We start from the raw sequence: 20,718 nt of genomic DNA, 5'->3' as shown, positions 1-20,718 counted from the left end.
TGTTGTTCCACAATCCATGAGACAAGAAATTATAGATAGAATTCATTATAATCATATGGGAATACAGAAATGCAAGTTGAGGGCACGGGAATGTGTTTTTTGGCCAGGGATGTCGAAAGACATTGAAACTCTGGTGAACAACTGTGATGCTTGCAGATCAGTTCAGAATCTTAATGGTAGAGAGCCACATATGAACAAAGAAATCAAGAAATACCTGATAGACCATGGCAATTAGTAGCTGCGAATGTTTTCCATTTTCAGGGTGATGATTACCTTTTAGTTGTCGATGCCTATTCAAAGTTTCCAGAGTTTTGTCACTTAAGGAATCTTTCCTCTAGTCATGTAGTCACACGCTGCAAAACAACAATGGCCAGACATGGAATACCAGAGGTCCTATATAGTGATAATGGTCCACAATTTTATTCACAGGAATTCAAGGAATTTGCTAAACAGTGGAATTTTCAACACAAGACATCAAGTCCTACATATGCACAATCAAATTGTCTAGTAGAACGAAATGTGCAAACTATAAAAGAAATGCTTAAGAAGGCGGTAATTGATCATAAAGACATAATGTTATCTATTTTAGAGTATAGAAATACTCCCATTGATGACACCTTACCATCTCCAGCACAGTTACGTTATGGCAGGCGTTTGCGTGGTTTGATGCCTCACTCCAGGGATTCGCTCCAGCCTCAGTCCCAACCTAATATACAACATAACCTAGTGTCAAGGCAAGAGAGACAGAAGCAGGATTATGACAGGCAGTCAAAAGAATTACAACCAATGTCGGAAAGTAGTCGGGTAAGGGTTAGGAACGGCAAGGCTTCTTGGCAGAGAGGACAGGTTGTTTGAGTTCTGGACAGACCCAGATCATATTGAGTGAGATTGGACACAGGCTCTGAAGTGGATAGAAATCGCAGACACTTAATACATGATAGTAACAAGGAGCCTCTAACATTTGAGAATTGGGACCTAGAAAGATTCAGAGGGTTTGAGGAATATTCTGGGAGCACAGTAGATACACAGGAAAGTTCAATATCTAGCCCAGACGCGAATATACAAGCAAAGGGGAAACGAGGTGAGTCTGAAAACAATAGATGTAGTGAAGGTGAGGATGAGATAGGATTCAGAGGGTTTGAAGAATGTGAGGTAAGAAGCCAGGGAAGACATAAAACACAAGTTACGGAGGGTGAAGTTACTACGTCTAGATCAGGCCGTATAGTGAAGCCTCCAAGATACCTAGAGAATTATACTGCATAATCCTAAGGAGCAACTTGGCAGTAATGTGTGTAAAATGTTGTAAATAGATTTAAGTGCCAGAAACTAAACATTAGCATAATGTGTCCATGCAATACTACATATATGTTATGTTGTGTATTGAAACTTGTTAGGTGTCCATGAGGCACTATATGTTTTGTTGAGTATTGAAACTTGTTAGGTGTCCATGAGGCACTATATGTTTTGTTGAGTATTGAAACTTGTTAGGTGTCCATGAGGCACTATATGTTTTGTTGAGTATTGAAACTTGTTAGGTGTCCATGAGGCACTATATGTTTTGTTGAGTATTGAAACTTGTTAGGTGTCCATGAGGCACTATATGTTTTGTTGAGTATTGAAACTTGTTAGGTGTCCATGAGGCACTATATGTTTTGTTGAGTATTGAAACTTGTTAGGTGTCCATGAGGCACTATATGTTTTGTTGAGTATTGAAACTTGTTAGGTGTCCATGAGGCACTATATGTTTTGTTGAGTATTGAAACTTGTTAGGTGTCCATGAGGCACTATATGTTTTGTTGAGTATTGAAACATCCTTATGTATCACTAAAGCACTATGTGTTTACAGTTGGTGCAAAAAAAATGTATTTTTAAAAGTTTGTAAGAAGGGGAGACGTGTATCAATACATTGGTGTCGTGTGAGACCTGCACCGGCCAGTGACAATATCTATGAGCGGATGCTCGATAAATAAAGCTCGCAACATGGCGACACAACAGCTTGTTCGTTGGCTACTTATTGGATCCTAAATCCCTGCACATCACAATCATAACACATTTAACTAATTTGTTTCATTAAAAGTATCTTCTGAGACATAGTATTCAACCTCCAGCTTTCAGTAATGAAAATGGAGGGAACATATCATGTGATAAAAAAAATATGAGGAAACAGGACACATTACTGTTGAGAAATTTGGTTAGACTTTTCCTTCCATGACAAAAAAAAATGGCCCTCCACGATAGTTTGTAAATTTTTTTTTCCAACAAAAATGTCACAAAATATGTAGTAGTTAATTAGATAAATTTTAGTTCCACTTAGAAAAATATGGACTTATAATTCATACCTTGTTAATTATAGCTATTTTCTTTTTAAAAAATGCCTTGATATTGTCATGGAAGAATATTTAAATTTTTGGGGGGGGGGTCACTTAATATTGTTATATTTATTTATACTTATGTGTTTTTTCTCTTGTTTACTCATACAATGTAACATAGGCCTACAATGAAATATTTTACGAAAAGAAAATTGGAATTTAATAAATTTAAAAAAACTGATGTCCTTCCGTGACCAAAATTTTACGATTTTTAAGTTTGAGCATGTATATTAAACCAACGGTTTTGCTAAACCCTTACTGCAATTTGTCTACAGTAAGTTTAAAGCCTGATATAACATTTTTTAATATTTTTTCTGATCTAATATTAAATATTAAAATATGCAACTATGTCTCACTTTATTGTGGTCTGACCCTGCTAAAAATTTATAAAGCTTATTTAACTCTCTGGCCGGGGGCCTAACGCCATAACTGAGGGCTCACTTACTAATAGAAATCTCTCGCGAAGTTGTCACCTGGCTCTGTAGTGCAAAATTTTGCAAAATCATGTATTCACAAGTCGTGTCAAGCAAAATAATACCAATCGTGCACAGCTCTTCATATCACTGGCACTTCCTTTCCTTGCAGAAATGATTCATTTTATCACAGGAATTGTAAAAGCAGACCCCCATGCCACTAAAATTTATTAATCAAGACACATAGTCCCGATTATTTTACTGCCACGCTTCAGGGAGGCAATGCACACACCTCGCAGCCAGTCAACACACTGTCCCTCTGACCTGACTCTTCCCCTTCTCTCCCCCACACTGCACACGTGACTCGTACCATTTCGTCACACACTTAAAATTTAAATTCTATAAACCCTTTTCATACTGCCCACCTGAGTACACTAGCCATATTGATTAAAGCTATAATTTATCACAGTTTATATTCAGTAAATACCTTGTGGATATTATACCATTAAAATATAAATATAAGTCCAGAATTTTCTTGAAACTGTCAAAGAGTTTTTCAGCAATGCCAACTTACAAAATTGATTGAGCTTATGAACATAAAAATTTACTAGCTTTAAATTAAATGGCATTAAAATTTAAATAACATTTTTAAAATTTAAATTAAGATATTTACACACTAAAATTCAAAATACACTTGTTTGTAACCAGGGGTTACAAATTATAGATATTAATAAATGCAGATAAAATACTTTACATACACATTAATATCAATAAATTACATTTTAGCTCAATAGTTTACAACTAGTAAAATAATTGTTATTACTCAAAAATTAAATTTACAAGAATCCTCTTCTTCACCATTGGCAAATGAAACGCAAGTACAAAAAGTATTTTAATAAGTAAACAGCATTATGAAACACTCACTGACAGAGCGTGTTTTCAAAACATTTGTCGCCCTCTCGACCCCTTCTGAGGTTCAAGGGGGCCTGAGAAAGGCTGGTGGGTAGATGCTGCCATGTCACATAGAGGCTGGCGCGGCTGTTGCGCTTAATCAGGGTGGTGGGCCAGGGTGGTGGCTAGCCAGGCTCCAAGGGCTTTCTGCCGCTTCACTCCCCCTATTGCTGTAGGGCATAAGACTGGGCGAGGTGGGAGCCATTGGCTGCAGACACCTAGCCGACCCAGCTAGCAGTGGTGCGGTGCTGTTGTGGTGCTCACGTCTGACCACCCGTGCTCAGTTGTGACTGTTTTCCCAGCAGAAAAATTTTAAGAGTAGTCCAGTTGCTACGAAACCACTCCACAGTTGTTTCAGTGGATAATGAGACAAGATGCAAAGGATGAACCCAGGGCACAGAGCTGTGTTACTTGTCCCTTTTCTTGAGGTCAGCAGGATGCTGGCGAAAGGCCTTAGCATGAGAAAGCCAGTTTACAGTGAGGAAAGAAGTGAGGTAAATCCCTACCGAACAGAGAAAGGAGTAAAGTCTTTAGCGAGGGGTTTATTACAATAAGCAATATCACACCTACCCCCTAGTTTACCTTGAGGTCCAACTGCCCCAACTCAACCGGTGGCAGCATCAGGCGTCTGGAGGTGGCTGCTGGCAGAGGCAGTATGAGCACGGGAGGCTCGGTAGAGCCCTAGGAAAACTGGTAAATTCTGCCTGATCCCTGTCTTTTATACAGTCCTAGCCAGAGGGTGTACAGCAAGCGTGAAGGAGGAGGGATGAACAGCCTCGGCTACGGTCGTTGCACTTCAGGGATGCTCGGACTAGCCCTCTATTCAAGACACTAACAGCTGGACATGCGGAGGGTTGCCGGCAAGGTTCCTTGCACACTGAGAGCATGGTGCCGATGGAACTGACTTCGGCGCCCTTTGATTGAAGCATGAACACGCGACCTATTATTGCTACTGTTAAGTAGTTTTATAGTATCAATTGTAAAAAAACAACAATATTAAAGACTTTTATGTAGAGGTGGATGGGATCCCGAAATTCAGGATAAAAGTCGGGAAAAAACCATTCCCCAACTTCGGGAAAATAATTTTTCTCTTCGGGATAATACCTCAGAAAAACAAATTTTTTTTAAATAGTAAAAACCTTCGTCGTACTAATTTTTATTTTATAAAAATATGTTATGTATACATACGTCCCGTAACAACTTCGTATACGTATTAAACGAACAAAGTACAAAGACATCACAAAAAATAAAATACATATTATAAACATTAACGTAAATTCAACACTCGTTCATAAACATAGTTTAAAAAATTAAATCTCAGACTAAATAAAGAACTCAATGTTGAATATTATTTTGATGTGACGTCTAATAAAACTATGAATGCCGGCTGCACGCACGAAAAAGTGTCCCGTAACGCACATTGTCCCACTACGATGTGTCCCGTTACGCTCATTGTTCCGTTACGCTGTGTCCCGTTTGTATTTATAACATTTTATGTTATTTATTATTTGTATTTGTGTGTCTTTCCTTTTTTGTGATTTGGACAATAAATGTGGATGGTTTATTAAAAAAAAGACTTTAAAATACGCACATTTTAAAAGTAAATATAATTTTCTGTACATCAAGCTAAGAGACAATTTATTGCTCTTGCTCCCGATCCCAAAAATCTAACGTATTTCCCGACTGAATCCCGTCCCTAAGTAAAAATTCTATTCCTGTCCAAATATACTTTTATGAAATAAAAATTTAACTATAGCCTTTAAAGCAATTAAGGAGGCATCCGAACCCTGGCAAACAAAAGATAGGAGAGGTTAATTCAGTATAATTTATCACATTTGTTGGGATGTTTTCCAGGAAACAAAGTTTTTTTCCTCTTCAAAAAGAAACAACATATTTTATGTCACGACACATAATAATAATAATAATAATAATAATAATAATAATAATAATAATAATAGAAAATGAATTTAAAACCTCTTAATATAAAATGCATAGTACAGTAAAACCTTTTTGTTGCGACCCCATTTATTGCGACCACCTCTCTATTACAACTGATTTCGAGGAACCGTGAAAAAATTGCCGAAAATTGGACAGAAAATAAGTTTCTTGTGGTGAGTTGCATGTTACTGCGTTTCTCTTGCTGAGTGCTGTACTGCCGTAGGCAGCGCATATCTAAAAATAGATACCAAATCCTGTCGACTGCTGTCAGCGCTTGACAACCCCCATTCCACGTCCCTTTGCTGGCAGGGTGCAGATAAAGGTTTTTGTGGCAACGTGTTTATGTTTAGCTTTTTGCGAGTGTCTAGTGTGGTATGCAGTTAAGGCAAAGCTACCTGCTGGATTTCTCTTGATTTTGATTACTATCGGTTGACAATGTTTGCTTAGTTTTTGAAGTCCGATTTGGTATATTTTCTGGCTTGAATTTGTGAACTATTGTTGATGACTTATGCAGGTTTTTTTCCTTTTTTTTCTTCCGATTTTGTGTATTATGACTTAATAAATAAAATATCATTAAATATTAATTACTATTAATACAATGCAGGAAAAACCCTCCGCCACAGCGTGTGAACATGGTAGTCGGCTCACCCTCTCCCCCTACCGTGCGCTGCGGCCGATCTCGGATGCAGCTTGTACTTGTTAACAATCACGTTATCTGCTTTGTTTTAACGAGAGTAAAAATATATTAAAACTGTCTCAAATTGATAAAACCTTTATGTGTCCGCAAAATGGGGCATAACACTGGCCCACCAGTTGTTTTCATTCAAAACGTGGCTGAAGAACTTGCATGGATCAGGCTGAAAACATCCAGCAATACGTGTAGGTTATAAGGAATCTTGTTATGAATTGAGATGTTATGTTTTTCGAATAGATATACAGTAGAACCCTGTTATAAAGAATCTGAAGGGAGTAGTTTATATGTTCACTATAGAGGGGAAACTTTATATCTGGGAAAACTTTTATATTGGCAATACATACTCAAAAGCAAAATCTTAACTACACATAGGCCTAAGCCAAGAAAAGAACTAATGAAAATACTCAAAGCAACAGTTTTATTAGCAAATGCAGATATTATTTTTAATGAACTAAACATGTACAAACTTTCTATTACCTAATGGTTCTTGGACATCGGCGTATTATCCTTTTTTCAGGCATTTAATACTCTGTGACGTTTTCGCAGCTTGAGAAAGAAGTTTTTTCAGCTTGTTTAATATTGTACTTAATGTGGATGTTGCAATTCCCAGTTCCTTTGCTATTAACACGTGCGGGACAGTGGGGTTGGAGTCTACCTTTTCAATAATGTCCTGTTTATCTCACACAGATAACGCCTTACGTTTTTTACCGCGTTTTTCAACCTTTTTTATGTACGTATTTCTTATTGAAGCACATTTGCAGCTTAATAACACAAAATTCTTTTCACCGTAAAAAGTAAATAAACAAAAAATAACGAGTCTGTCGCATCAAAGATCACTACGTATCATTTAGTATCGCAGTTGCTAAAGCTGGAACGAAATTTTCTCATTTTCTATGGAAAAATTTAGTCCACAGAGTTCTATCTAGTGGTAGTCTTACGAACCTTACTCGATAAAATGTCCGAAACGTGAACGATAAAAATGAGACGTAAAAATATTGAATTTGCTGCTATAATGTAGATACGTAATTGTGTGGCGGTAATTTATGTTTAATTTTGATAACATATTAATAGTACATGCCCTCGCCCATTCTTTAACCATGCAGGGAAAACTATTTTTTATTTTCACCAAACTGATCACCATTTTTGGCTACACGTAGCCTACCGAGGCCACTCCAAATCGAATACGACTTGTTTATAATATGAACAGTGGACAATCGAGTAGCGTATTGCGGAGAACAACTTCAATATGATCCAGAATAGACGTTTTGTGAAAAAACTTGTAATTGTATGAAAATATTTGAGATAAATGTGCATTATGCCGGCAAAATTTGTTCGTGGTACACGGGAAAACGTATCAACATTGACAAAAGTTGTGCACTATATCCAATAAATTAATACATAACCTCACATCATTTTGCCGGGACTGAGACGGAAATTCACAATAAACGGGAATTCATTATATGCGGGTTCACTATAAACGGGTTCTACTGTACATAGTGACCGACTGGATGCACGCCCGCCTCGACTTGTTTTAACTGCCGCAGCGATGTTTATTTTGACAGCTCAAGCAATTTTCTTTTCACGTGGGTTGTTAGAAAAAGGTCGCTACACCCAGCATAAAAAAAAAAAAAAAGCTACGTCACTTATTCCCCAAGCAGGAAACACACTGGCTGCCGTCTGTCTCTCCCGCATTTATCTTTCTTCTAACATTCCACGTCTCGCCTCGAAGCGGCCACGCAATGGGCCGTTTTATGCTTTGGTGACAGCAGCTTGATTTTATTCGGTATATTCCTTTTCATAGGACCCTTGCTATTAAAACACATTTATATTTAAGTTTTAAAGCTTGTAAATTCCTTGCCAGAGATGACTGAACTCGAACTTGGTGTGAAAAGTGACATATTTTAACATACTTTTTTTTGGGCGTGTTTGGGGGGGAGGGAGGGGTCCGAAAATATTTATAACGATCTCAATTTTTTCCGTAAATTTTTAACTTTGAAAATTTTTTCCTGTAAATTATCAACTTTGTAAATTTTTCCGTAAATTTCAACTTTGAAATTTTTTTACCCTTCCCTCACCACTTTAGTACCCCATTCATAATAGCCAAATTTTACGGGAGAAGGGAGGGTGAAAAGAGCATTTTCTCACTGAAGGTTTTTCAAAGGGGAGCGAAGTTGGGGTGTTATAAGGGAGGACACTAGATGTTTTGTGTGTCTGGGAGGGATGAGCTAGCCTTGAAGAATGTTACCGAGGGGAGGGAGGGGTGAGCTTATGTGTCATGAAGCCGCTGCTGCCAGCCAGCCAGGCGAGCTTCGTGTGCGCCCACTCACGTTGCAGAACCTACCGCTGCCATATTTTTAAAGGAAATGTCCCATTATTTTTTTGTTATTCTTACATGAACATTAATGGAAGTATTAGGTAAATCTGACACAAAAATACGCTGTGTGTTAAAATTAACAGATTTTAATGATCTTTCATTTTTTTTTTTTTTTTAATTTTTTTTCTGATTTTCACATTTTGGTCAAAATGTCCAATTTTTTGACGGTTCCCGAGAATGTATTCGTAAAATCACTGCTTCGTTAAATCCGGGGTTCGTGACATCGGGGTTCTAGTGTATTTAACTATGGCAAGCAGAAAACGTACATGTAAACTAACCAGTAAAAATAAAGTGTCTTTTGACATATTTTCTTTAGAGGTGGCCTGTAGGGCGACGGACTTGTCATGAAGGTTGAAGTAGGTTTAAAGCAAAGCCGTATAGCATTGTGAGTGAAAGCGTCCTGCCATTGTACGGCTGGTTTCTTAGCGAGTAGCGGTTTGGGAAGGGGGGGCGGGGGGGGGGTGGGTAGTGAAATCAACTGAAAATTTCGGAAAACATCTATTACGACCCCCCCTCTCTATGCCCTATCCCTGGGAACCGTGAGGTGTCGTTTCAGAGAGGTTTGACTGTAGCAACTTCTAAATGAAGATAAAAGATGTCTAACTCTTGTGTTGTGCTCACAGCTGAAAGAGCAACGTATTGCATTTGCGCCATTCCAAATACGTATTGATTAGCGCTGTAGTAGAAATACACACTACGTTTCAGAATATAAAAATAATCCTACTAATATTATTAATGCAGGTATTGGAGTGAGGTGAAGAGGGGCAGAGAGGGGGAAGAGAGGTGAGAAAGGGGAGATAGTGTGTGTGTTTGTGTGCTCGTGTGTGCGCACATGCATGTGCGTGTACCGTGTTTTATCGCATAATCGTCGCACATTTTATTCTAAAATCAAGTTTGAAAAGTAGGGGTGCGATGATGATGCGGAAAAATATTTTTTTGTTAGATAAAGTTATTCATAAAAACAAAACCAATTCATGAAAAGTATGTTTATTTAAAACGTGAAGTATAAAAGAGCACGCCAAACTATTTAAATTAATAAGTCATGCAAAAAAACCTTTCAACTTTAAATAGAAAAACAAAATCTGTGATCCGAATGCGAGTTTGAACGAATGTGTAACGATCGTCGTAGTACACACTTACCACGAAAGAGTGTAGGCCATCAAATGTAGTTAACTTGGCACTCGACAGAGAGCCGCGCGTTGCATGCAATCGGCGAGATATCGATATTCAACTACGAGTGCGCGCTCTATACAGGAAGCAACAAAACCAAAAACAAATGATGCCAACTAGCGCTGGCTACATTTTTGAAGGTGGTACACCGCGGCGACGCAAACGAATAGATAAAGGTTAAAATGTTTAAAAACGTCTTTAAAAGAAAATTTACACATCAGGCAACTTTGTATTTCTGTTAATTAAATACGTAAGTGGTAATGTCCGAATAAATATTAAATTTCTACTTTAAAATATATTGTTTTAAACGGAAAAAATAACCACACAAAGCGCTCGGAATCTAATAGCGGGACCAAAAACATCATGCTATGTTTAGGCGAGAGGTTTTTTTATCTAAATTTTAACGCCCTAAAATATAGGTGCGACGATTATGTGATAAAAGAGGGTATGTGTATGTATGAGAGTGTGTATGTATGTGGTTGTGTGCAAGTGCGTGTGTGTGTGTTTTTTTTTACCACTCAGTTGAATGGCACGCAGTTGGCGGGCACCGTGGCTTTTAAGATTTGAACTGCGCTTCTGCGCACTCTATCATGAGAGTTGTAGTAATGGTAGGAGCGAGTTTGGATCTTTCTTCTGCGTTCGGTTACCATAGTGGCATCATGCTACCTAGTTGAGGGGGTTGTAGGTAGTTTACAGCATAAGGATGGGTAAAATATAAAATACAATGGAGGAAAGGAAACAAGGGTATAAAATAACGTCTTGTTAGGAATTGAGGTAATTGAATGGGTTGTAAATATGGGGTGGGGAGGAGGGCCACCTCACACTCTCCCATGGTAAACAGACAAAGAAAAGCTGAGAAAGGGAATACGTACTTTACTTTGTACTTTACTTGTATCCACGGAATACTAGTGAAGACAGATATATGGTGCTGCGACTCATCTGCAGGGGCAACCCTTACCGTGAAAATGTTTGATTTTTTTCCCCAAATTAAGAGTGCAACCATATGAAGAAGCAACCCTTCTGCGGGTAAAAACTGTATAATACAGATTCTCCTTACAGTCTTCTGTCAGTCTTCGTCGCACAATGGTTATAGTTTGTGGTTAATAAGCTAAAGGAATGTGGTTAAAAACTAGTCAGTGGATTTTTTTTTTTTTTTACTTTTTTTAAATTATAGATTACTGGATTATACAAATTGTGCTTTGAGCATATTTATTTAAATACACTTTGTGTATTGTACTGATATAATATTATTAAAAACATAGCTCAGGCCATTGGATTATTTTAAACTAGTTAGGCCTGTACCCTATATTTTTCCTTAAAGTAATATTAAATGAATCATGTTTGATAGGAAATGAATTTCCATGAATTTGCATAGGTAACAAAAAAATAAAACTTTATAACAGTACAGCTATCCTTTCGTACTTAATAATTTATACTTATGTAACATGTGCGGAAACTATATAGTATTAACTTTTAGATGAATTTTAACAAGGTGAGCAGTAAAAAAAAAAATTTGTTGTCAAAAATCATGTCCAAGACGGGGTTTAGTATTTATAAAGTCTTCTTAGTTTTTATCGGAGACGTTTCAATATATAATTTAACCTTTCGCTCTGCGAATTGAATGATTCGATAGTCGACGTAGCTGCTCCGGTAGCAAAATTATGACAGCGGGTACGGAACTACTTTAAGTTCCCTGAAATAATATAATGTAAAAAAAAAAATATATATATATATATATATACATATATTTTACAGAGTGAAGTAAACAAATAAACAAGTTTTAATCTTCTTTAACATCATATTTAAACTACAGGTAAAAACTTATCACAGTACTTTTTTTAAACCCATCTCTAATTGAATCTTTAGCAATACTGCACTTGCCTTATGAACTTGCTTTGCATTTTACAAAAAATTTTTCTCAATCCCATCTCGATTCCCATTAAAAATATTTTTTTTATTCCCTGCACAGCCGTACTAATAACCTCTTTCCCACAAGGTTGTCAGTAATAAAATTCTGCCTGCCGAAAGAGATACTCACCTGCTATGAAGGCGATCAGGTCTTGGTCGGAGACGCTCGCTCCGGGCTGTCGGACGACGAACGCCAGGGGCAGCTCCCCACTCTCGCTGTCCGGTACGCCGACCACCGCGGCATCCTGCACGGCCGGGTGAGTCAGCAGCAGGGCTTCCAACTCCGCGGGCGGCACCTGAGCGAGCACTGCTGATACAGAAGTTGCTGCAGTCATTAGCACTACGTATTTCACGTCACTTGCCCTTGGACAATAGGAAGAGAAGGCCACCACACTGGATTCAAATAATATTTTTTTTATACAAGTTTGTTATTGATAATCTGATATTGTTAAAGCACATATTAGTAAGATAAATTAATTTAGCTTAAAAAGAGGGACTATTGATGATATTATCACAGTTTCAATTCTAAAATATTAATTCAATTATAAATACTAGTGCTTTAAGTGTTGCAGTGAATTACTTTCAACTTCAGACTTTCAGATACATTTTGATCTATGCCATAATGAAGAGAAAATTACACACAATAAAAAATTGTTACAACTTAAAAGTTTTTGACTCCATGACCATGTCAATCATTTACCCCTTAAGACTTGATAAGAGGACACAGCTCACATGCAGGTTTACCCTTCAACCCAGGCTGGCCTAGTTTTGACTGCACCTAAGACTAACTAAACATGTAACTGTCGCACGCCCAGGCTCCCTCGAAAGGACCAGACACATTTCCCCCCGCTGTAACATCCATTACGCACACGGGACACTGCCGGCACTTGAAGGTCAGCAACTTGTCCTGCAACCAGCTGCTCACTATTAATGCAACAAAAAAAAATTTCCTTCGGCCGCAGAGTGAGATCATGGAATGTGTGCTGGCCCTCCTCTGCCCAGCGGCCGCTCTCAGATGCTTGGACTTATCATTCTATAATTTCTCCCGTACAAACATTAAAAAATATCTTCAGTCATTTGTTAGTTCAGAAATAAAATTACCTCATCATTAATGTTGGTGGATCTAAGCGAATAATAATTTTTAAAAAAGTGCTGCTTTAACAACCACTCGTTTTCCCTCAATATTTTTTTTTTCCAGTTTCCTAAAAATAGAGCTCATAGTATAGTTACCCTCTTTTATCGCATAATCGTCGCACGTGCGTAATCGTTGCACCTATATTTTTGGCCATCAAAATTGGGATAAAAAAAACTTCTCGCTTAAACGTTGAACAATGTTTTTGGTCCCGCTATTAGATGCCGAGCGCTTTGTGTGGGTATCTTTTCCGTTTAAAACAATGTATTTTAAAGTATAAATATATCTAATATTTATTCGGAAATTATTACTTATTTAATTAACGGAAATACCAAGTTGCCTGACGTGTAAATTTTCTTTTAAAGACTTTTTAAACGTTATTATCTTTATCTGATCATCTGCGTCGCCGTGGTGTACCGGTGTAGATATCTTTTCCGTATAAAACAATATATTTTAAAGTATAAATCCAATATTTATTCCGACATTACCACTTACTTATTTAATTAACGGAAATACAAAGTTGTCTGACGTAAATTTTCTTTTAAAGACGTTTTTAAACGTTATTTCCTTTATCTGATCGTCTGCATCACCGCATTGTACCGCTTATGAACATGTAGCCAGCGTGAGTTGGCATCATTCATGTTTGGGTATGTTGCTTCCCATAAGAGCGCGCGCACGTAGTCGAATATCGATATCTCGCTGATTGCATGCAGCGCGCGCTCTCTCTGTCGAGTGCCGAGTTAACTACATTTGATGGCCCTCATTCTTTCGTGGAAAATGTGTACTACGGCAATAGTTACGCGTTAGTTCACGTCACAGATTCAAGTGGCTTGCATTCGCATTACAGTTTGGGTTTTCTATTTAAAGTTTAAGAAAGGTTTTTTTTAATGAATTATTAATATTAATTGTTTGGCGTATTCTTGTATACTCCACATTTTTTTTAAATAAACATACTTTCCATGAACGGGTTTTTTTATGAATTTTTACCTAACAAAAAAAAAAATTTTTCCGCATAATCATCGCACCACTACTTTTCAAACTTGATTTTAGAATAAAATGTGCGATGATTATGCGAGAAAAAATGTATTCATGTCTGGCTGTTTGCATTCACATATTGTAGTCATTTGTTGGGCATACAATCTTTCGTAATGGTGTCATGATTTTCAACAATAATAACAACACATGATAAAAACAGGTATAACGGTTAACATAAACCAAATCATAGTTTAAAAAAACAAACCTAGTACTTAAGGAGATGTGCTATCAATATTACCTTGTGATTTTCGAACAACAGTTATCATTTAATTTTAAAATAATCTATGGAAGTAAATTCTCAGTAATTTCAGAATGTAAAAATTATTTTTTTTACTATTACTATAAAACAGTGATAATCACACAAAAATATGAGTTATCACAGATGTGATTAATGCACCTGACTACCTGTTACCTATGGTTTCTTCCAATCGGCGCAATAAGAATTAAAACAAAATAAAAGTTAAAACTGGATTGCTGAATAATTGTATCTATACAAGAAGGAATCACAGTTCATTGCTAACATTTTACATGTACCTTTCAATGAACAAACATTAAAACGATTATCTTCAAAAATTAATGCTACATCTGTGTATAATCCTTTTTTTCCATTAGAAGCACCATGGTCAAATTAAGTGTGATCCAAATTTATAAAACTAAAAACATTTTTTTTTTCTTAAATAATTATTTTCATAGGTATACACAGTTATTTTGATATCCTCTCTCAAAAATGTTTACTGTGAAATTTGCAACAAGCTCACCGGTTCATATGAGACAAGAGACACAACACGTACCTGAAAGCCCTTGTACTTGATGAGTTCCTTGAGGCGGTCGACAACGTACACGTAGCCGTCCCGGTCAATCCTACCCACATCGCCGGTGTGCAGGAAGCCGTCAGGGTCGAGCGTGGCTGCTGTGGCCCCTGTATCCCCCAAGTAGCCCTTCATGATGAGCGCACCCTTAAAGCACAGCTCGCCTTCTTGGTCAACCCCGAGTGGCTGGCCCGTCTTCAAGTCCAGCACCTGCACCTCGTACACACACACACACACACGTCTCAGCACTTCTCAACACTATGCTGCAAGTCCAGTGTGCCGTTAATGGGTATAGTTAGACACACAACCTTTTTTTTTTTTTTCTTTAATTTTGAAGTGGACATTAAAATTTTCCTTCCTTGTCGGAGGCTTAGCCGCTAACTGGGCTGGTCAGCCACCGCATTTTCCCTCGGGTCTGTTTCTTTCTCATGCTGCCCTTCAGTGCTAGTAGTTACTCCTGCCTTTCTGCATGTACGAGCGTGTATTTTTCTGCCTACAGCGTCTCCAGTAGTTACTCTCGATGCTCCTCACACCCGTAAGCTTGCCCGAAGCAGTGTGGGGCTCTGTAAATTTTTTTATGCATTAATTTACCATTTTTGCCCGCTAGGGCATGCCAGGCTTTGCATTTCGATGCCTCTCCATGTCGGAGCAGCCAGTGTATCCGGAATATGCCGGTACAGCGCCCGCTCTTTCCCACCACCCTCCAACTTCTTCACTGTTGTTATAGGAACTCAAGGTGCTGTGCTGAGATTGACCATTCCTTTTTTTTGGTTCCCTCGCACACAGTAAGGCGAGCACCAGGAGTCTACACGCCCCTTTTTCCTTCTTCCCCCACACGGGGATGAGCCATGTCCACACAAGTGCCTGCTGCTCTGCTCTCGAGCAAGATCTGTGGAACACTTTATGAACTACACTATGGCCCTTGGTAGTTCCTGGCGTTTTGCCACTAGAGAACACCACCGCTCTGACTCCTTTTTCCTCAGGGTCTTATGTTTTACACCATAGCTCTATGCGCCATCTACTGGCATCTGTGGGCACTGCCACAAGTAACAAAATTTGCCACAGAGCACCACTGTCCAGGCCCTGGCCAACTTTTCCCCTACTTTCTGTTTCATTTGGCACAAATCATTTTTTTATCAGCCCACTAAGAGCACCTTTAACTAGGCGAGTGAATTATCCCTCCCAGGCTGTTACCTTCAGGTGCACGGAGGGCTTCCGAACTCTCTCTCATGCTCCGCATCTTTGGATTTTTCTCATTAAGATGACAGAAAACTATAAGTTTGGAATATCGTCACACCATGAGGGAATGTTATTCAGTTTTTATGTTATTGTGTTATTATAATGTTATTGTGTTTTTACGTTATAATATTATTCTGTTTTTATGTTTTTGTGTTATTATAATGTTATAATGGTTTTTTGTTCCTCATTTTTTTAATGTAGTGAGTTAATCTTTCTACTTCTTCAAGTTTTGTCTGTTTTGGTTTCGGACGTGCCCTCTCTGCTGCCCCATAATGACCCCTACCCACTGCAAATGGTAAATGTGATCATTTATTTTGTTTTAACTTTTGAGCCTTAAATTTCCTCTTTGACTCACTATGCACTGGGTTTTATTTTTTTTTTTTTGCGTAGTGTGGATCCAACTTCACCCCCGGTTCATCTCTTTGGGTGGTTCAACAACCAAAATTCTACGTCCTGACGCAGACCCCTGTGGGCCCGTGATCGCCTGGCCATATCCTTTTGGGCTTATTTTTGGACTTTAACTACTACATGTCACTCACAGTATCTCTGGAGCTGGTAAAGAGATAAGTCCCTACCAACAAGTGAATTTAAAGTAAAAAAAACCTTTGCTGTCTCTGTCTCTATGTCATTCGAGAGTAAGCGGACATAGTGTCTCGTTCAGACCTAGTGTTTGAATCTCATTTGATTACCAGTTCTACTATGGAGTTTATTAATGGGAGATATATAAAATAAGAATGTAATGGTACCACGGCCGGCCATATTATTGTAATGTATTCTTTGGTACCGTATTTTTGTAACACCATGTTCAAACAATTTTTCTGTAACATTTTTTGTAACATCCTTTTTAACACTATTTTGTAATAATTGTATCTAAATTAATCAAGTTCTTCAGTTTAAAGCTGTACTCATTTAAAGATTCTAAAGTGATTATTTCATTAATTTCAAAAGCCATTACTCAAAACTAAAAACCTTGTTTGAACTCTCAGTTGGATGCCTCTCCCATAAAACCTAATTAAAAGGAAGTAACTGATCTTATGGTAATCATAATATAAGATTTAATAGGTGACATAGATATGTAATCTACTATCCACAATGACAGCTACAGAAGCTAAGTTAACGTAAATTTTATTTGATGGCTTCTCCTCTGGTTATTTCAATATATAAATTTTTTATTTATGTTACTTTCTAGGGGCAGCTCACTCTTCCAATTATTTTTATGTAGTTGTGTAAATATATAAACTAAGAAGAGTTCACTGCCAATAGTGTCACACTCTCACACCTCAGCACTTCTCTACACTATATAGCAAGTCCAGCAGCTACACTCAGTACACACACACTGGTTTCAGCACTTCTCAACACTGTGCTACTAGACCTCGTACACACTCACTCGTATCAGCACTTTTTAACATAATACTGGCTCTAGCACAGGCCAATCAATGCATCTATTCATCACCTCTCAACTAGGTTAGTTAGCAGCCCATTACTTCAAGTATTATTTATTGAATAGATTTAATTTTAGAATTAAAGATCATAATGTTTTTACTCATTCTGTATTTATTTCATGATTCTAAAATAAAATTTTAAAGAAAGTAGGCTCGTGTAGATTTTTGCATGATAAATCTAAGGTCTAGCACCACATTTTAAATTTTATTTGCTGGTTTTTGACTCACTGTTTATGATTTTATATTTTTTATATAGTACACTTTATGAAGTCCAATAGTACACCATAAGTATTTTTTTGAAATTGCAAAACCTAAATTAAGTTAAATCTGTAATAACACTTGTATTTCACTGGGAATTAATTAGAGAACAACCATCATCCCCCAAGTGCAAGTTAATGATTAGGGCTCATTATTGTCTGCATTCCTCTAAAGTAACAGGAAATGAAGATCTAGAATGGAGCAGGCATGGAACATGCAGATAGAGGGAATAGGAGTTCCCTAAGAAAACTCACTTCATAATCACATAAAAACCCATGAGAGATTTCAATGAGGGTCAAATTGGTGTTCTGTTAACAGCAACTGTTCTAAATTTGAATGTGAGTGTGCTGCCAGCTGAATTGACCACAGGCAACCCACAACTAAGAAGGATAAAAATAAAATGCTCAAAAACATGAAGAGACATTAAATCTTAACTTCTTATTTAAAAATAATAACATACTAGAGTTGGGATGGTTGGTTATCTCTTATGCAAAAGAGTACTGTTATAGTTCATCAATGTTTAATTATAACTGATCTCTTATGGCATTGATGCAACCTGGTATCTTGAAATTAATGACCTCATTTCATATGAAATCTCTGTTACACACAATATTGCAGGAGAGACAGAAAAAATACTTAAAAACCACTGTAAGTGGTGTCCTAAGCGAAAACACTTTTTAAAATATAACATTCCCAGATCCCACATTCCACAATCCTCTATTTTGGCATGACCCCTAACACACTACGTGTATCTGCCCATTTTCGTTCTCCCAGCATACATCCCAGGAATTTTTTTTGCGGGGAGTTTGAAGTTTGTCTTTTTATGAAGGAACACTGGTTTCAAAGATAAAGAGGGGGTCCGGGGGTCCTCTCCCGGGAAAATTTGGATTTCTAGGTGAAAATTGGTGCTATTTAAGAATATACTGCTGGTAGAAAAAAGAATAATTTTTAGTACGGTACTAAATTTTGTTTTAGACAACAATCAAACAAAGATACCTTTATCAAACCCAGGGTCTCATCCGCTCAAAATCAGTATTATTTTAATACCATGAGAATCATAACATGCATTAAAGTTCACATTCTGTGCAACTTAAATCACTGACAATGATGGTTTGCTTTTTACTGCATTCACACTCACAAATAAAGTTCACTCTACGAGTAAAAACAAAGGGTATAAAATTCACACATATAATGTCTAGTTAAAACTGCAAAAAATACAGTCTAAAATTATGCAAAAATTGAGATAAATGTAGCGCACAAACCATTCTTAGTTTTTATATAAAACTAACTAATTTGTAAAAAAATTAAAGTAATTCACGGTAGAAGACTACATATGTAATTCTAACACCATAATGTATACAGTGACGTGAAAACATCTCACAAAGTTTGGTATATAGCGCTGCCCATAGACCATCGTACCTATTTTTCTGGGACTGGGAATGTTTTTACTTTTTCCATTCTAGATTTTTTCTTCACATTTTCGGAGGGGGTTTAAACCCCCAAAAAAAAAACCTGGGTGCGCTACTGTCCTTAAGCCGTAGATTCACATCACATACAGTACCTGGAAGCATTTTACCCTCAACACAGAACTACACTGTCTGTCAGGAATTAAATGAAAACGTAAATCACGCAATTTGCGGTTAATATGCAATGAAGATGACAAGGTTTCAGATCATCCTCATATCAATTCATTTTGTAACAAAACTAACAGTTCCCATATACATTAACATTTTCAGTACCTAGAGGAAATGTGAAAGAGAGCAAGGCTAGGAACAGTAGATAAGGTGGAGAGCTGACCTTGGCGGAGATGCCAGGAGCCAGCTTGCCTGCGGCGCCCGGCTTGTCGTGGCCGACGGGTGTGTGGGACACTGCGAGCGTGGTCTCGGTGAGGCCGTACCCTTGCTGCACACCGGCGATGCCCAGGCGACGCACCACCTGGCGCTGCACCTCCTCGCGAAGAGGCGCCGCGCCACACCACACCATCCGCAGGCTGGACAGGTCGTAGTGGCTCACCCGCGGGGACTTGCCCAGGAACACCAGCAGTGTGGGCACGAGCGTCAGCAACGTCACCTGCCACGCCAGGCGGCATATTCACAAAACTATCCACACGAGCACAACATGCATCACACCATCCGCAGGCTGGACAGGTCATTCATACGTTCAAAAGATACCTATCAAAATAGAATGTAAAATTATTAATTCTGTACAACAAAGAAAAAATTTTAAAACTGGCTTTTTTCTTGAGTCAGATGACAACATAAGTAACATACAATTTGAAAGCAATCCTTACACCTACCTGTATTTGACAAGGTTTTCTCACTTAGAGCATCAGAAAAGTAAATATTGGCACTTTGTTATTTATGTAACCACACATTACAATAATTTCAAAAAATACATTATAATAGCCGTGATTTTACAGCACATACATTAATTGGTATTTAAATACTGCAGTAAAAAATATATATATAATGAGGATTCATGAAACCATTCCTCATTTACATAGGGCATCTAAAGACTTGATACAAAACTGTTAATTTCTTCATGTGCCTAAATAAAACCAAAACCAAACCAAAAATTTTCTGTCATAGTTAAGTGAGTTATATTGTAGTACAGAGAGATAAAAAATGATCAAAAACAAATGTATGAAAGAAAAAATAAGTAATGCAAACCAGTATGTTAATACACTAATTTGAATACTTTTTAGTTACTAGTTGTTTTTATATGGTATATTTTCATTTACCTACTACATTAATTATTTTTTTGTCCTTTCATACTCATAAGAGTTTTTTTTTATATATAATTTTGATAAATATTCATTCATGAGAGAACAATGATGCAACATAAAATTGTATATGATGCTTTAATATTAAATGAATAGTAAAATTAGGCTCCTGTACTAATTCTTGCTGGAAAAACTATTTTATTTTACAAGAAGTACCTCACAATACAATTCCAGGAATACTTTTCTCAGGGGCCTAAAGAAATG

General features: G+C 37.4%; 1 protein-coding gene across 4 annotated transcripts in view; it reads right to left on the bottom strand.

Moving 5' to 3' along the window:
• Window positions 1-20,718, bottom strand: part of LOC134537474 (uncharacterized) — a 93,837-nt gene that overhangs the window by 27,722 nt on the left and 45,397 nt on the right. For 3 of the 4 annotated variants that reach the window (XM_063377951.1, XM_063377959.1, XM_063377968.1), the window contains exons 6-8: window positions 19,530-19,802; window positions 14,776-15,003; window positions 11,948-12,113 (exon numbers count right to left, since the gene is read on the bottom strand). In XM_063377951.1, coding sequence (XP_063234021.1) covers window positions 11,948-12,113; window positions 14,776-15,003; window positions 19,530-19,802 — 667 coding nt within the window. Of the gene's footprint in view, window positions 1-622; window positions 707-11,947; window positions 12,114-14,775; window positions 15,004-19,529; window positions 19,803-20,718 lie in introns of all 4 variants that reach the window. The other variant, XR_010075994.1, reaches the window with a different exon arrangement.

The sequence above is a fragment of the Bacillus rossius genome, chromosome 1, assembly GCF_032445375.1.
Source record: "Bacillus rossius redtenbacheri isolate Brsri chromosome 1, Brsri_v3, whole genome shotgun sequence".
Lineage (NCBI taxonomy): Eukaryota > Metazoa > Arthropoda > Insecta > Phasmatodea > Bacillidae > Bacillus > Bacillus rossius.
Note: the sequence above shows the minus strand (reverse complement) of the source record. Positions and strands in the feature narration are given on the sequence as shown.